Source organism: Cuculus canorus, chromosome 37 (assembly GCF_017976375.1).
Source record: "Cuculus canorus isolate bCucCan1 chromosome 37, bCucCan1.pri, whole genome shotgun sequence".
Lineage (NCBI taxonomy): Eukaryota > Metazoa > Chordata > Aves > Cuculiformes > Cuculidae > Cuculus > Cuculus canorus.
This window is the reverse complement of record NC_071437.1, coordinates 463812-481643: the sequence shown is the minus strand read 5'-3', so window position 1 is coordinate 481643 and position 17832 is coordinate 463812. Positions and strand designations below refer to the sequence as shown.

Here is a 17832-nt window from a genome sequence, read left to right as displayed (position 1 = left end):
GGAGAAACCGACCCCCCTACGCTGTGAACAGTGACTGTGCCTCACTCCTTATTCACCCCACCGACCCCTCGGCCCTTTCTTTCTCTCCCCCCGACACCCCTTAATCCCCACAATGGCCGTGGAGAGCCCGAGTGTCCCCCCCGCCGCCGCTGCTTCCCCCCCAAGCCCGCACTGCACCCCCCAATCTCCGTCCTGCCACGACAGCGGCAGCTGCAACCTCCCCCGGCTCCAACACCACCATCACGGCCCGGACGAAAGGTCCAGTAACCGCCTCTTCCCGAGAGCCTCTCTGTCTGTCTTGTGTCTGTCTGTCCGGCTCGCCGGACCAGGTTTGGGGAGGGGGGGGAGGACTGGGGAGGGGGGGAGAGGAGGAGGAGGGGGTTTGGGGTGGAAAAAGGGGGTGTTGGGAGAGAGGAGGTGGAGGACGGCGGGGGGGGGGGGTGAAATGGGAGCCCAGGAGGTTTTGGGGTGAAAAAAAGGGGGTTTTGGGGAGTGAGGAGGTGAAGGAGGAGGGGGGAGAGATGATGAAGAGGAGGAGAAGGGGGGGAGAGATGAAGGGGAGGGGAGAGGAGGAGGGGGAGAGGAGGAGGGGGGGGGGGTTTGGGGTGGAAAAAGGGGGTTTTGGGAGTGAGGAGGGCGAGGAGGGAGGAAGAGGAGAGTGGAGGAAAAGGAGGAGGGGGGAAAGAAGAAGAGGAGGAGAGAGGAAGAGGAGAGGGTTTGGGGTGGAAAAGGGGGGGTTTGGGGAGTGGGGGGGCGGGGGGGGAGAGGAAGAGGAGGAGGGGGTGAAATGGGAGCCAAGGGGGTTTGAAGTGGAAAAAAGGGGGATTTTGGGAGCGAGGAGGTGGAGGTTTGGGGTGGGGAAAAAGGGGGATTTGGGGAGCGAGGAAGGGGAAGGAAGAGGAGGAGGAGGGGTGAAGGGAGCCCGGGGGGGGGGGTTGGGGTGAAAAAGGGGGTTTGGGGAGCGAAGGAGAGGGGAAAAGAAGAAGAAAAAGGGGGGAATGAGGAGGAGGAGAAAGAGGTGCCTGGGGTAGACGGGGAGCCTAGGGGGTTTGGGGGGAAAAAATGGGGTTTTGGGGGCGAGGGGCGGGCGACTGGTTGTGAAGGGGGGGGTTGTGTGGAGGAAACGGTTTCTGGGGTGAAAGAGGAGCCCAGGGGGGTTTGAGGTGAAAAAAGGGGGTTTTGGGAGTGAGGAGGAGGAGGAGGTAGGGCTATTGGGGGGGGCTAAAAGGAATGAAGGCTTGGAGGAGGTGGGGGGGGGGGTTGGGGGTCCCCTCAGCTGTTTTTTATGGGGGGAGGGTCCTTAATGAGGTCTTAATTAACGCTGGGCTTGCTTAATGTCCCGATTTTGCCTTCATTAATGCCCCCTTTTGCCTTCCTGCTGCTTCCTTGGCGCAGGAAAGGGTGAGGTACGGGGGGGTTTTGGGGTGCCACAACCTCCTTTTCCCCCTTTTGGCCAAGAAAAACTCAGCTCCAGGTACTAAAAAGTGTAAAAAAAAGTGTAAAATCTATATATTTATATCTCCAGAACCCTTTATATTCTCTCTAAAGCACCTTCTCCCCCCCCCCACCATAACCATAGCCGTTTCCTTCCTTAGCGCTTCGTTTTCATAGTTGAAACCCTAAAAGCCAGGAAATATCAGCAAAAATATACAGTTAAGGGGGGAAAAAAAGGCAAAAAATAAGAGATTTTGGTGCCTTTTCCTCTCTCCAAGAGGGTAAATGTGCGGCAAAGCCGCTCTGCGGGCCTCGGTCTCTGAGGAGTTTTGTTTGCCAGGGTTGGGTTGGTAAGTAAGTTTGTTTATTGAATAATTAAATTATGCCTTTTCCTGCCTTTTTTTCCCACCACCAACCGAATCCCGAAGCCACCGGCAGGGTCTCTTGTGCATAAGCAGGGCTCCAAGATAAGTTCTTCCCCCTTTTAACCCCGATGTGAGTGTCTAAAAGACAAAAGCAGTCACAAAAGCACACAGTTTACCCCCTACCCTCCCAAAAAAAAATATCTGTTGTGATGTTTCCTACCTTTGTCCGGCAAAACTTCATCCTCATCCCATTCCGGTGAGCAGAAAAACCCGGCTGCCCGCCGGGTTTAACGAAAAGATGTTTAAAAGTCTTCTTAAATCACTCCGAATGTGTCAAAAAAGAAAAAAAAAGTGAAAAAATCAGGTGGCAAAAAGCACCGATTCCCAAATATCATCACACATTCCCCCCCGGCCCATCCCAGTGTACGGATAATTAGAGAAACAGAATTAACGATGTACAGTTTAAGCACCCAGTTCTGAACAAACCTCCTTAGCCTCCTCGCTTTTCCGTCCCCCTTTTCCCATTCCCTCGCGGCTCAGGTTGGGAAAAGCTCCGGTTTCACACACTGTCCAAGTAAAAAACACCACGTGCAGTGTTGGTTCTTCCCTTCCTCATCCCAAAAATGGGAATTTCTTGGGATTAAATGTTCGCAGAGACCCAAACCCACACACTATCGCCCTGTTTTAGCCGCTCGATGTCATTCCCAGGTGGAAAATCCTGCACTGTTCCCACTAAGCACACTGAAACTGTGGTGGGTTCTTCCCCTCTTTGTTTTTATTCCCTAAAAAAAAAAGAAGGAAAAAGGTGTAAAATCAGGCAAGCACTCAGAATAGCAAATTAGAGGCCTCCTCATTAGGGAGTTCATCGCATTCCCAAAGGGTTTTCTGCAGGAAACAATTCCCACTGATGTCTTTTAGCCCTGTTCTTAAGTGGTTGTGATGGGACCTGAACCTCCTGTGGCTTCAATTTGGCCACGGAAGCATAAAACCGGGATATTTCCCCCCCCAAGAAAACCATAAACCCGGGATATTTTCCCCCCAAAACCCCATAAATCGGAGATATTTTCTCCCAAACCCCATAAAACTGGGGTATTTTTCCAAAAAAAAACCATAAACCCGGGATATTTCCCCCCCACAACCCCATAAACCTGAGATATTTTCCTCCCAAATCCCATAAAACCGGGATATTTTTCCAAAAAAACCCATAAACCTGGGATATTTTCTCCCAAACCCCATAAACCCGGGATATTCCCCCCAAAAAACCCATAGAACTGGGATATTTTTCCCAAAAAAACATAAAGTGAGGATATTTTTTGCCTCAAATCCATAATACTGTGGTATTTTTCCCCTGGAGTAACACATAAATAATAATGTAAACTTCTATTTTTCCCTCAAAACCATAAAACTGGGATATTTTCCCCAAAAACCATAAAGCTGGGAATATTATCCATGTTAAGCTTTATCTCCCTCCGAATCCTGGAAAATTCCATTCTGTATGGCTTAAATGAGTTTTTTTTTTCTATACCCACGTGTTTGTTCATTCCCTCCCTTTTGGGGATGGGAAGAACCAGGAATTCTTGGAGCATTTGAAGTTTTAGGGATATTGTGGCTGGATTTGCCGGAGTTGAGTGGTTCCGTTAAGCGAATAGGGAATTTTTGCTCCCCGAAGTTGGACTCAGACTTCTTTTCCTTGCGTTTTACTCCCCATTTTTCATGGGAATCAACCCCAGCACTCACTTTTTTCCATAGGGAATGACCTCTTCCATAGGGAATGACCTTTTCCATCCTGCAAATTCGCATTAAACAGCCCGGAAAACTGGAGTAACTCCCAATAGCAACAGGCCCAACCAGGATTCGCTTTGGAATGTTCTTTTCCAAGGGTGGAATTGTTCCTTGGGTCTTGTTTAAAGCAAATCTCAGACTCCAGTTTGGTTTTCCGGGCTTTGGGATGTTTCCTGTTGCTGCGGCCTTGAGGATGTTGGGATTTCAAGGAGTGGGAAGATTTGGGATTAGCATTCCCAGAAAAATCTTGAGCTGTGACCACAAGCTTCATCCTTCCTTAAAAAAATGGAATTTTAGGGAGGCGAAAGCCCAGTGATGGGCTAACGGGATCGTTTTCCTACTTTTTTCTTCCCGTGGTGGCAAAATCCAACGTCAATTATGGCAAAGGTCGAAAAAGCCGATTCATTCCCATGACTTTTGCCCCATTCCGCACGGCTGGAATGAGGCCCCGCTGCTTTTAAAGCCGAGCTGCCTTTATTTCTTGATTGATGGCTTCGGAATCAAACACGAGGAGGGCTGGAGAACTCCTTTCCCTTGGGATTAATCCGGAACGATCCGTATTGTGGGAGAAAGACCAGGGATCACGGGAATTGGCATCTCTGGGGTGATGCTGGGGTAGGATCCAGCTCCTCTGAGCAAGATCTTAGCCCTAAACTTCTCCCGGGATGTTAAATCCAGGTTGGATCCCCTTGAGCTGGAAAAACCTCGCCTTGGGTTTTCCGTGGAAAGGCAGCGAATGCGAAAAAATGACATTTCTGCCCTAAAAGGAGCAGAATTCCGCTTAACTCAGCACCATAGGGGTTTAAATCCTGCTGGGAAAGAGGTCATGGAAGGTTGTTTCCTGCTGGGATGAGTGACTCCTGCCTGAATTTCACTCCAAATCCACCTTTTCTGGGTGTTTTGTGGTTAATTTTCCTTTTAAAGTTGATTTTTCTACCTTTTTGCCCTCTGCTCATTCCCTCCATCCCTAAAATTCCACTTAAAACTCTTGTGTTCACCCACTTTTGAGGCAGAGAGTGTAAATCCCAAAGATCTTCACACGTGGTTTCCATTCCTATGATACATATTCCTCAAAATCCCATAAAACTCCCAAGTCAGCGTTTGTTTTCCTGGGATTAAATCCCAATCCAGAGCTTTTGCGCTTGAATTTGCTGCATAAAAAGGCCTTTTCACCCCTCCACAATCCAAAAACCAACCCTCTCCCTTCTCTCAGCATACACGGATCCGCTCCGGCATCCCGGCTCGCGTTCCGGGGTGGCGGATTTCACGGTCGGCTGCACCCCTTGTGCCAAAAACCCTTAGATTTTCACACAGGTCAAGGCTTAAATCCATTTTTTTTAGAGGAAAAAGGGACTCCCTGGGTTGCGTCTCCGGATGCAGAGCGTCCAAAACCTCCTTTTATCCCTAAAAATGGGAAAATCCACCTGTTTTCCTGCGTAGTGGCTTCGTTTTGCCAGAGTTTCTTCCCAAGGAATGATTAATACCTTGATTAACAGCTCCAAGTGCTGGTAAAGCAGCTCATTCGTCCCTTCCTTGTGCTCATTCCCAAACTGAAGCTGTAAAAAGTGGGATTATTTCTTTCCAGAGAATATTCTGCCCCCAAATCCCTCTGGAATTCTCTCACCCCTCCTTTTTCCTCCCTAGCAACGCATCCCTGTGGTCTGAACAGCGGGATAACCATCAGGAAAGAAGGGTTTTCCATGCCAAGCATCGTTGCGGCCGCCTTTTATCATTCCCACTGCCTCATCCCATCATTCCCATGCCTATATCCTGTCATTCCTGTGGTCCTGAGGCCACACAAGCTGCTTCCGGGAGGATTCCAGCTCTAGCAATAGGCCGGATTGTTTATTAAAGTATTTATTGGAGTGGAATCACCATGATTTCTTGGGAACGTTGAGCACCGGAATGTTGGATTCGTTGTTTCCATCTTGGCTTCTTTGCCATCTTTAACTCCAGGTTGAACCAATTCCAGAATAGGATAAGTGAAACTGGGAATCTGGGAGCCGAGGAGTGGAGCAAGTAGGGATTCTTTTGCTTTTTTCTTGGAATAATGGGAATTTACGGATGTTGTCTGCTTTACAGGGAGGATGGAGAGCTGGAAGAAGGCGAGCTGGAAGACGATGGAGGAGAGGAGGTGCAGGATCCTTCTGAATCCCAGGAGCGAGGTCGGAAGGAGAAAGCGGAAAAGCACCACAGCGATTCCGACGAGGAGAAAGCCCATCGGCGGATGAAACGGAAACGTCGGAAAGAGCGGGAGAAGGAGAAGAGGAGATCCAAGAAGAAAAGAAAATCCAAGCACAAGGTGAGGCTTCCAGCTCTTCTGCCATCAGGCATATCCCAGGAATTCCTCCTCCAATTCCAGGGAGTTGGAGACTCTTCCTCCGAGGATAATTCCGAGTTTTCTTGGGATTTGGCTCCTTAAAGTCTTCCTCCGAGCCGACTCCAAGGTCCACGGGTCGGATAAAAACCTGGATGAGCTTGCTTATCTGTCTGAAAGGAGCGGGAAGACAACAGGTCCCAAGTTAGGGAATGGCTTTGGAGTTAGGGAATTCATTTGGAGTTAGGGAATGGCTTTGGAGTTGGGAAATGGAGTTAGGGAACGTCTTTGGAGTTGGGGAACGGCTTTGGAGACAGGGAGTTAATTTGGAGTTAGGGAACGGCTTTGGAGTTTGGTGTTTACCTTAGAGAGGATTCCCAGCTACCGTTTTTCCAAAATCAGGGATGCTTATGCCTTTAATTCCAAGAATTTGGGGAGCGCAGGCAGTGTTCCACGTTTGTCCCCAATGGATAACCGGCTCACATGTTGTAATTCCCCGAGCACTGTGGATTTTGTGAAGGAAAATGCAGTTTTCTAGGAAAAAAGAGGCCGTAAGGAAGTGGTGTCATACAGAAAAGCTGGAATTCCGGCAGAATCCATAATGGAATCCCACCAGGGTTTTTCCTTGCCTTGCAGCGCCACGCGTCCTCCAGCGATGACTTCTCCGATTACAGCGATGACTCGGACTTCAGTCCAGGAGAAAAGGGACACCGAAAATACCGGGAATACAGCCCGCCCTACTCTTCTGTAAGTACCTCCTGGTGGGTGGGGAAGCGCCTCTCCGGTTCCATCTGCCTTCAAACCGGGCGATGGGACAACTCAAAGGGTCACGTTGGGATGGCGATCGTCCCTTGTGGCGTTCCGCAGGGATCCATCCTAGGCCCAGGGCTCTTTAACGTCTCCGGAAATGACCTGGATGCAGGACTTAGAGGTTCAGTAACCAGATTCATGGAGATGTTGGTGCTCCTGAGGACCGAGAGGTCCTGCGGAGGGATCTGGATGAGTTGGAGAGTTGGGCAATCGCCAACCTTATGGGCTTGAATGAGGGCAGGAGCCGGTTTGGCGTCTGGGATATGGAAACCCCGGATGGACGGAGAGGTCGGAGAGCCGGAGATCAGCCCTATGGGATGGGATCTTGGCGTTCTAGTTGACCATGAGTTCCCAGTGTGGTCACCAAGTTGTCCTGGGTTGCATCCAGGGCTGAGGGTGTGGATTGTCCTACTCCGCTCCACCTTGAGCGCTTGGGGCAGGTTGGACACCACAGGAGAAAAAGGATCTAAAGCTCCTGAAGAGCGTCCAGAAGAGGTCATGGAGTTGGAGAGGGTTTAGAGGTGAAGCCATGTGAGGAATGGCTGTGTCTGTTCAGTCTGGAGAAGAGATGGACAGGAGACCTCATCACACGCTCCCACAGGGAGGAGGAGGAGCTGAGCTCCTCTCTCTGGACCTGAGGGAATGGCAGGAAGATGCCAGAGGAGGCTTAGGTTGGACATTAGGAGAAGGTTCTTCACCCAGAGGGCGGTGGAGCACCACATGGAGTTCTCCAGCGAAGAAGACACATCTGCATGAGGTGAATGGTGGGGTGTCTTGTGCAGCGAGAGGAGCTGGACTTGATGATCCTTGTGGATCCCTTCCAACTCAAGACATTCCATGACTGGATGAGTTTTGGGGTTGTCCTGTGGGACAGGGGTTGGACTCGATGACCTTCCAACTGAGGCCATTCCATGATTTAGGGCTGGGATCGAAAGGGTTTGTATTAATGAAGATCTTGGGTTTGATAGATTCCATCCTCACTAACTTCTCTTGTCTTTCCCAAAGTCCCACCAGCAGTATTCGTCCTCTCACGGCGCTCCCATGCCAAAGAAGAGCTATTCCAAAATGGAAAGCAAGAATTATGGGATGTACGAGGAGTACGAGAACGAGGAGTACGGGCAGTACGATGTGGAGGACGACGAAGAGATGGGAAAAGAGGATTATGATGACTTTGCCAAGGAGCTCAACCAATACCGGCGAGCCAAGGAAGGCTCCCACCGTGGCCGAGGTACATCCGGATGTTCCCATTCCCACACACTCGTTATCCACAGCTCGTTAGGCCAAGTGGGACGATTCTGGAGGAGACACATCCTCATGGAGGGGTTGGAAAAGGCCATTCCTGGAGTTCCTGTCCTCATGGGTGGGTTGGAGGGGTTGGAAAAGGCCATTCCTGGAGATCCCATCTTTATGGAGGGGTTGGAAAAGGCTGTTCCTGGAGATGACATCCTCATGGAGGGGTTGGAAAAGACCATTCCTAGAGGTCCTATCCTCATGGATGAGGTTGGAGGGGTTGGAAAAAGCCATTCCTGTAGGACACATCTTCATGGAGGGGTTGGAAAAGGCTGTTCCTGGAGATGACATCCTCATGGAGGGGTTGGAAAAGGCCGTTCCTGTAGGACACATCCTCATGGAGGGGTTGGAGGGGATCAGCTGATCTCATCCTGTCTGGTGTGCCAGGAGGACGTGGCCGAGGCCGAGGCTACCGTGGGCGCGGTGGCCGAGGTGGAATGCGTGGTGGACGTGGAATGGGCCGAGGAAACCGCGGGCACGGCCGAGGCGACCACCCCGAGGATGACGAGGAAATGTACGAGGAGGAGATGGAAGTAAGCGTACGGATCCATTGGCTTGGGAGGTGGGAATGTTCTCCGGGATGAGGAGGATGCTTCATCACTAACGCCCCGGTTCTTCTCGTTTGCAGTACGGTGATAACGAGGAGCCCATGGGCGATGAGGAGTATGATGATTATTCCAAGGAGTTGAACCAATACCGGCGGAGCAAGGAGAACCGCGGCCGCGGTGAGCGGCATGATGGGATTGGAGATGAGAGAGGAGATACGGGATGAGAGGGATGGGATGGAATATGAGAGGTGGGATGTGGGAGATAAGAACTGTGGGATACGCGATGAGATGGGATACGGGATGAGGTGGGATACGGGATGAGGTGGGATATGGGAGGTGATACAAGATGTGGGATGAGATGTGAGATGAGATAAGAGGGAGACCAGAGATGAGAGAGACAGGAGATGAGAGATGGGATGGGAGCTTCCCACTCCTTCCCACCTTCTAGAGAAGGAGTGGAATTAAGGAGAAGCCATTCTCCAGGTTTAAACCGAGGTCGCGGCCGTGGTCCCAGAGGACGAGGGAATAAAGGAATGGGCAGAGGACGAGGCAGAGGTGGAAACCGGAAAGGAGGCGGAATGAACGATGATGATGACTACTACGATGAGGATATGGGAGTGAGTAGCTCTGTGTCGGAGTGGTGGATGCATCCCTTGCCCAATCCATTGCCATTCCTGGGCACCACATCCTCATGGAAGGGTTGGAGGGGTTGGAAAAGGCTGTTCCTGGAGGACACATCCTCGTGAAAGGGGTCAGGAGTGTTAGGAAAGGCCATTCCCGGGCGCCACGTCCTCATGGAAGTGTTGGAGGGGTTGGAAAAGGCCGTTCCTGGAGGACGCATCCTCGTGAAAGGGGTCAGGAGTGTTAGAAAAGGCCATTCCCGGGCGCCACATCCTCATGGAAGTGTTGGAGGGGTTGGAAAAGGCCGTTCCTGGAGGATATGTCCTCATGAATGGGGTCAGGAGGGTTAGAAAAGGCCACTTAGTAAATCCCATCAGGCTCCGAAGAAGCGAGGAACCCAAACAGATCTTCCCTAGGATCCGTAAGAGTTGTCCCACCTGGGAATAGGATGGATGGTTTGGATTCTGGTCCCTTGAGGTTCTCAGGAGCTTCCTAGGCTTCATTCCCATCCCAAATCCCGGTGGTGTTCCCTCTTGGAAATGGCTCTGAAGGACATTTCGACGTTGCTTTGGTTTCCAAATTTCTTATCCGCTAACACAAGGTCCTTCTGATAGGATGGAGGAGGCGGTGGGAATTACCGTCGGAATGACCACGACAAACCCCACCAGCAGTCGGATAAGAAAGGAAAAGTCATCTGTAAATACTTTGTGGAAGGCCGATGTACCTGGGTAAGGAGATGATTCCTGAAGAAACCCTTTGGCCTTCACCCGAAGATCCTCGGTTTAATGAATTCCGGGGTGGGATTCATCCTCAAAAAGGGTCTTCTGTGAAGATTCCTCATCTTCCTGTCCATCCCACCTGTATTCCAGGCTATGGATGACCACGATTGCTTTCCTGCTCACCCGTTATCCTGTTGTTTTCCCACCAGGGCGACCACTGCAACTTCAGTCACGACATTGAGCTACCAAAGAAACGGGAATTGTGCAAGTTCTACATCACCGGCTACTGTGCCAGGGCGGAAAATTGTCCCTACATGCACGATATCCTTCCGGAATTCACCGTTCCGTCAGGTCACGTGGGAGTTCTCTATGTAGAAGGGTCTGGAGAGGTTGGAAAAGGCCATTCCTGGAGGCCACGTCCTCCTGGATGGGGTTGGAAGGCTTGGGAAAAGCCATTCCTGGAGGCCACGTCCTCATCGATGGGGTTGGAAGGCTTGGGAAAAGCCATTCCTGGAACCCACGTCCTCATGGATGGGGTTGGAAGGCTTGGAAAAGGCCATTCCTGGAGGCCACATCCTCCTGGATGGGGTTGGAAGGCTTGGGAAAAGCCATTCCTGGAGGCCACGTCCTTATGGATGGGGTTGGAAGGCTTGGGAAAAGCCATTCCTGGAGGCCACGTCCTTATGGATGGGGTTGGAAGGCTTGGGAAAGGCCATTCCTGAAGGCCACGTCCTCGTAGAAGGCTTGGAAAAGTCCATTCCTGGATGACACAATCCTCCAGGTCCTGCTGACCATCTCGTGGTGCTACAGCGTCTTCCAGTTGAGTTTTAGTCCTTAACAGCCGTACGGGATTTCCCGTGTAAGCTCTTCCACACCACGGGCAACTGCATCAACGGAGATGACTGCATGTTCTCCCACGATCCGCTCACCGAGGAGACACGGGAGCTTCTGGATAAGGTACCTCAGAGCAGGACCCTTTTTCCATGCCTGGAAGATGGGATGGAAAGGTTCTTCCATTGCTCCTCACTCCGTTGTCTCCTCAGATGCTTGCAGATGACGCAGAAGCCGGCGCCGAGGACGAGAAGGAGGTGGAAGAGCTGAAGAAACAAGGGATCAACCCTCTTCCCAAACCACCTCCAGGTGTCGGTTTGCTTCCCACACCTCCTCGTCCTCCTGGTCCACCAGCTCCGACATCTCCCAATGGAAGACCGATGCCGGGAGGGCCTCCTCCACCTCCACCGCCGCCGCTTCCACCTCCGGGGCCACAGATGCCACCACCGATGCACGAGCCGCTGTCTCCGCAGCAGCAGGAGATGTACAAGAAGATCCCGTCGCTCTTTGAGATCGTTGTGCGTCCGACCGGGCAGCTGGCGGAGAAGTTGGGAGTCAGGTGAGGGCTGGAGAGCGGGAATGGTGGGATTTGGGGTGGAAATGTCCCTTCCAACCCAAACCTTTCCATGATTCGATGATCTTCAACCTCCCTCCCAACCCAAACCTTTCCATGATTCCATGATCTTGGAGATCTCTCCCAACCCAAACCTTTCCATGATTCCATGATCTTGGAGATCCCTCCCAACCCAAACCTTTCCATGATTTGGTGGTCTTGGAGATCCCTCCCAACCCAAACCTTTCCATGATTTGGTGGTCTTGGAGATCCCTCCCAACCCAAACCTTTCCATGATTTGGTGGTCTTGGAGATCCCTCCCAACCCAAACCTTTCCATGATTTGGTGGTCTTGGAGATCCCTCCCAACCCAAACCTTTCCATGATTTGGTAATCTTGGAGATCCCTCCCAACCCAAACCTTTCCATGATTCCGTGATCTTGGAGATCCCTCCCAACCCAAACCTTTCCATGATTCCGTGATCTTGGAGATCCCTCCCAACCCAAACCTTTCCATGATTCAAAGATCTTTGAGATCTCATCCAACCCAACCCATTCCATGATTCCATGATCTTGGAGATCCCTCCCAACCCAAACCTTTCCATGATTCCGTGATCTTGGAGATCCCTCCCAACCCAAACCTTTCCATGATTCCGTGATCTTTGAGATCCCTCCCAACCCAAACCTTTCCATGATTTGGTGATCTTGGAGATCCCTCCCAACCCAAACCTTTCCATGATTCAAAGATCTTTGAGATCTTATCCAACCCAACCCATTCCATGATTCCATGATCGTTACGGTCCTTCCAGAAGCAGGGAGAGGGATGGCAATGCCAATTTTTGGGCTGACAATGGCAGATTTTGGGGTCCAGCAAAGATTTTGGACCTAATGCAGCCATGAAAAAGTGGTTTCACTCCGGTTTTTGGGATCTGGCGGCTGTGTTTGTCCATGGGGATCGCAGGAAGTGCAACTAAAAGTGGATTTTTATCCTCCTCAGGCATCCAGGTCCTCCTCCTCCACGATTTCCCGGCCCAGGAGGTCCTCCAGGAGCGATGCCGGGCCCGATGCATCCTGACATGCATCCCGACATGCATCCCGACATGCATCCCGACATGCATCCTGACATGCATCCTGACATGCATCCCGACATGCATCCCGACATGCATCCCGACATGCACATGGACATGCCGATGGGTCCAGGAATGAATCCCGGCCCTCCTATGGGTCCTGGCCCTCCCATGATGCCGTACGGTCCAGATGATTCCCCACATTCCGGAATGATCCCACCTGGTCCTCCTCAACAAGGATTTTACGACAACTTCTACCAACAACCAGAAGGTTTGGAGATGGATCATGGGATGATGGGAGATCCAGGTAGGTCATGAGGAGCTTTGACGGCTCCAAGATGTTCCAGGAAGCCAAAAGTGGGGAAACACAGGATACTTTGGGATTTGATTAACGTGGAATGCTTGAGGGGTTTGAGGTTCTCCAAAGGGATCTGGACAGGTTGGATCCATGGGGTGAGGTCAGTGGGATGAGGTTCAGCCAGACCAAACTCCAGGTCCTGCTTTTGGGACACAACAGCAGCTCCAGACCAGGGGGAGAGTGGCTGGAGGTTTGGAGTCCCCATCCCTGGAGGTTTGGAGTCCCCATCCCTGGAGGTTTGGAGTCCCCATCCCCGGGGGTTTGGAGTCCCCATCCCTGGAGGTTTGGAGTCCCCATCCCTGGAGGTTTGGAGTCCCCATCCCTGGAGGTTTGGAGTCTCCATCCCTGGAGGTTTGGAGTCCCCATCCCTGGGGGTTTGGAGTCCCCATCCCTGGGGGTTTGGAGTCCCCATCTCTGGGGGTTTGGAGTCCCCATCCCTGGAGGTTTGGAGTCTCCATCTCTGGAGGTTTGGAGTCCCCATCCCTGGGGGTTTGGAGTCCCCATCCCTGGGGGTTTGGAGTCTCCATCCCTGGAGGTTTGGAGTCCCCATCTCTGGAGGTTTGGAGTCCCCATCCCTGGAGGTTTGGAGTCTCCATCTCTGGAGGTTTGGAGTCCCCATCCCTGGAGGTTTGGAGTCTCCATCTCTGGAGGTTTGGAGTCCCCATCCCTGGAGGTTTGGAGTCCCCATCCCTGGGGGTTTGGCGTCCCCATCCCTGGAGGTTTGGAGTCTCCATCTCTGGAGGTTTGGAGTCCCCATCCCTGGAGGTTTGGAGTCTCCATCTCTGGAGGTTTGGAGTCCCCATCCCTGGAGGTTTGGAGTCCCCATCCCTGGGGGTTTGGCGTCCCCATCTCTGGAGGTTTGGAGTCCCCATCCCTGGAGGTTTGGAGTCCCCATCCCTGGAGGTTTGGCGTCCCCATCTCTGGAGGTTTGGAGTCCCCATCCCTGGAGGTTTGGAGTCCCCATCTCTGGAGGGGGTGGAGAACCCATCCCTGGAGGTGATGGAGAACCCATCTGGAGGTGTTTAGAGGACAGTGGAGGAGGTGCTCAAGGCATAGTTGGACTCGATGACCTCAGAGATCTTTTCCAACCTGATGATTCCCTGATTGTAGAGGACTACGGTGCCTACGAGGACATGGAAGGACCTCCAGGAGACCACATGTTCCCAGATCCATCCCTAGATCCTGAAGCTTTGTGTGAAGGAGGTCCGGGGGGTTTGCCGAAGGCTCCAGGCGGCGTTCCCGACTTCATGCCGTCGGCACAACGAGCTCTTTACCTTCGGATCCAACACAAGCAACACGAGGATGAGGAACGTGCGCGGAGGATGGCGGAGAGCGGCAAGCAGGACCGGGAGAACGAGGAAGGCAAGTGGGCGGCCACCACCTTATCCCGACAAAAAGTGGGATAACGGGGATCTGATTCCATTTTTATCTATCCTGGAGGGGTCGTTGCTGGAAAAGAGGGAGAAATTGGGGTGGAATTGGGGGATTTTAGGGGGAATTTTGGATATTGGGGTGGAATTGGGGGATATCGGGGTGGAATTGGGGGTATCGGGGTGGAATTAGGGAATTTTAGGGGGAATTTGGGAATATCAGGGCGGGATTGGGAAATATCAAGGGGAAATTTGGGAATTTGAGGGGGAATTAGGGAATTTTACGGGGGAATTAGGGAATAGTAAGGTGGGATGGGGGAATATTGGGGTGGGATTGGGGTCGATTGAGGAATACAGGGTGGAATTGGGGGATATTGGGGTGGAATTGGGGGATATTGGAGTGGAATTGGGGGATATGGGGGTGGAATTGGGGGTATTGGAGTGGAATTAGGGGATATGAGGGTGGAATTGGGGGTATTGTGGTGGAATTGGGGGATATTGGAGTGGAATTGGGGGATATGGGGATGGAATTGGGGTATATCGGAGTGGAATTGGGGGATATGAGGGTAGAATTGGGGGATATGGGGGTGGAATTGGGGGATATTGGAGTGGAATTGGGGGATATGAGGGTGGAATTGGGGGATATGGGGGTGGAATTGGGGGTATTGGAGTGGAATTGGGGGATATGAGGGTGGAATTGGGGGATATGGGGGTGGAATTGGGGGATATGGGGGTGGAATTGGGGGTATTGGGGTGGAATTGGGGGATATGGGGGTGGAATCAGGGACTTATTGTCATCGGAACAGCTCGGTTGGTCTGGAATTCCTCTTAATCCGCCTCTTCCTCTTCTCTGTCCTCGCAGGCGACACCGGGAACTGGTATTCCAGCGACGAGGATGACGGTGGAAGCAGCGTCACTTCTATCTTGAAGACTCTGCGGCAGCAAAGCTCAGGCCGCCCTCATTCCCAGTCTTCCCACGGCGACGTCGGAGCTCCCTCCGGAATGGGCGACCCTCGCCTCCAGAAATCCCAAGCGGGAGGCGGCGGGCGGCCTGCCGATCCGCGTTTACGCGATCCCAGGCTTTCCCGTCCCTCGGATCTTTCCGCTTCGTCTCTCCCTGGCGATTCGGGCCCCAGCGACCCTCGTCTCACGCGACACATTCCCACTTTGGCTCCCAAAGCGGATGCTCCTCATTCCGCCGGCGTTCCCAAAGCCTCTCTACTTCCCGAGGAGGACGAAGGAGAACGTATTCTCCGGGATAAACCCATCAACATCCCCTTGGATCCTCTCCCGGGTCATTCCCTGCGGGATCCGCGTTCCCAGCTCCAACAATTCAGCCACATCAAGAAGGACGTCGTCCTCCACAAACCCAACTTCTCCCGCATGATCCTGTGGAGCCCGGAGGATCTCATCCCGCTTCCCATCCCAAAACAAGAGTTTATCCCTATCCCGGCTGCTCTCCAATCCATGCCGACCCTCGATCCGCGTCTCAGTCGATCCCAACCAGCTCTTTCCGATCCCAGACAGCGAGCGGGAGCGGCGCAGGGCGATCCCGGCTCTTCTTCGGCCTCCAATATCCCGGATTTTGAGCTCCTTTCCCGGATTTTAAAGACTGTCAACGCCGCCGGCAGCCCGAGCGACAAACCCAGCGACCCCCGGGTGCGGAAAGCTCCCTCCGATCCCCGGTTACAGAAATCCATGGACACAGGAGGTTCTAGAGCTTCCAAACCTTCGGAAGCGGCATCTGACGACAGTGATTCCGGCCCGGCTATCGCTCCGTACGATCCGCGGTTGAGCAAAGGCAGCGGACAAAGCAGTGTCCTCAGCGCCATCAGCCTTTACGATCCCAGGACTCCGAGTTCGGGAAGCAAAGCTTCCGATTCTCCTAACGAAGGAGCCTCAAAATCCGCAGATCCCGGGAAGAACCCCGCTAAATCCAAGGAACCGCTTTTTATTCGCCGTTCCGCTTTGGAGCAACCGGAATCGGAGAAGGCCGGTGCCGAATCTGCTACGGACAGGTATAACAGCTACAATCGCCCTCGACCCAAAGCTCCCGCTTCGGATTCCGCTTCCCAACCCGGTGTCCATAATCTTCCAGTCCCTTCCGTATATGGAATGGTTAAACCGAGTTCTAAATCCGGAGCGGGAAGTCCGTTTGCCGGGAATAGTCCGGCTCAGGACAGCGAACAACAAGATGCCGCATCCCTCAAAGATGTCTTCAAGGGCTTCGATCCTACGGCTTCTCCTTTTTGCCAGTAAGGATTCCATGAAATCCCAGTCTGGCATCGCTCCGCGCATCCCAGCGTTGGGATCTCGGTGGATTCCGGGTTTCTTTAGGCCCTCTGGGATCCCGTTTCGGCCTAGAAGGCCTCGAGTCTCCGTTTGCGCTCAATCCGCGGGGACGGCTGCGCCGTTTTCCTTCCTTTTAGCGCTTTTTTCCCCCCCTCCAAAAATCCACATCCGGAGGGAAAAATCATGTGGAATCCGATTCGCTTCAGCTCTGAAAGGAAAACCTTCGCCCTTCTTCATCCCTCGCTTCAAAATCTTGCGCCGCCGGAGTGATTTTTACACCGGAAAATCTTTCTATTCAGTGGTTTTCTACAATTTTCGGGCAAACGGGGGAAAAAAAAAACCATGGAAAAGCATCAAATCCCCCCAAAATCCACCCTGGGAAGGGGGGGGGGCGCATTCCTGCTTTGCTTTTGTTCTTTTTTTTTTGGAAAATTCCAGGTTTTGATGCCATTTTGCAGGAAAGTGGGAGTTTGGAATCCCGGAGGCGGCGCTGAAATAAGCTCAGCGCCCAAAATTCCAAGAAAAAAAAACAGGAAGAAATGAAAAATTTATATTCTTAGTATTTAATTATTCTTCTTAAATCCCATTTTTTTGTCCTAAAAAGGGATATTTTTTTTTTTTCCCAAAATAAAGCACTCAGAGATGGTTTTTTGTTCCATATGGGAAGATTTTCCATCCCCAGACGGGAAAAAAGGAGAGAAAAACCTCATTCCCGGCTGGAAAATTGCCTCAAATCCTTATTTTTCCGCTTATTTTATCGCTCCTTCTTATCCAAACGGGATTTTCCCAACTTTTCGCCCCCCCCCAGGACCTTTTCCTGCCACGTTCCGAGGGGTTGGGACCGGAATCTTTTTGTAAAAGGCTTTATTATTTGATTTTTTAGGGCTATTAAACGTGGAAAAATCCCGGATTGGGATGTTGGGGGGGGGTTGGGAATTCCGGGGGGGGGAAAAGGAGCGGTTGTAATAAAGGTGTAAATACGGAGCGGGAACGCCGAGATTTGGGCCCAAAAGGGGAATTTTGGGGGGTGAATGCCCTTTTCTGCCGCGTTTGGAGGGGGAATTTGGGGAGGGAGAGAGTTGGGGGGCAGGAAGGGGTTTAGGGGGGCAGAGCGGGCAGTTTGGGGGGGGCAGAGGGGCAGTTTGGGGGGGCAGAGGGGCAGTTTGGGGGGCAGGTAGGGGGCAGTTTGGGGGGCAGGTAGGGGTTTGGGGGGACAGAGGAGGCAGTTTGGGGGACAGAAGGGGCAGTTTGGGGGGACAGAGGGGGCAGTTTGGGGGGACAGGAAGGGGTTTGGGGGGATTTAGGGGTGCAGGGGGCAGTTTGGGGGGACAGGAAGGGGTTTGGGGGGATTTAGGGGTGCAGGGGGCAGTTTGGGGGGCAGGAAGGGGTTTGGGGGGATTTAGGGGTGCAGGGGGCAGTTTGGGGGGCAGGAAGGGGTTTGGGGGGATTTAGGGGTGCAGGGGGCAGTTTGGGGGGC

At 52.5% G+C, this 17832-nt stretch overlaps 1 protein-coding gene and 1 long non-coding RNA gene across 3 annotated transcripts; one reads left to right on the top strand and one right to left on the bottom strand.

The window, feature by feature from the left end:
* The first annotated feature begins 112 nt into the window (after positions 1-112).
* Positions 113-17268, top strand: ZC3H4 (zinc finger CCCH-type containing 4). Of its 2 annotated transcripts, none has more exons than XM_054052892.1 (14): positions 113-258; positions 5664-5883; positions 6535-6645; positions 7714-7936; positions 8386-8531; positions 8627-8723; positions 9030-9163; positions 9782-9895; positions 10096-10207; positions 10734-10843; positions 10930-11276; positions 12266-12642; positions 13804-14055; positions 14926-17268. In XM_054052892.1, the coding sequence occupies exons 1-14, from the start codon at positions 113-115 to the stop codon at positions 16320-16322; spliced, it is 3786 nt and encodes a 1261-aa protein (XP_053908867.1). In that variant the 3' UTR covers positions 16323-17268. The 2 variants fall into 2 exon arrangements, with proteins under 2 accessions (XP_053908867.1, XP_053908868.1); XM_054052893.1 differs by lacking the exon at positions 113-258 and adding an exon at positions 1364-1929 and having other exon boundaries at positions 14926-17267.
* Positions 1818-5620, bottom strand: LOC128850032 (uncharacterized). The gene is made up of 3 exons (XR_008447533.1): positions 3537-5620; positions 2020-2581; positions 1818-1937 (listed from the first exon to the last, which is right to left on the bottom strand). It is a non-coding gene; the product is annotated as an uncharacterized LOC128850032 (long non-coding RNA).
* Positions 17269-17832: the final 564 nt, after the last annotated feature.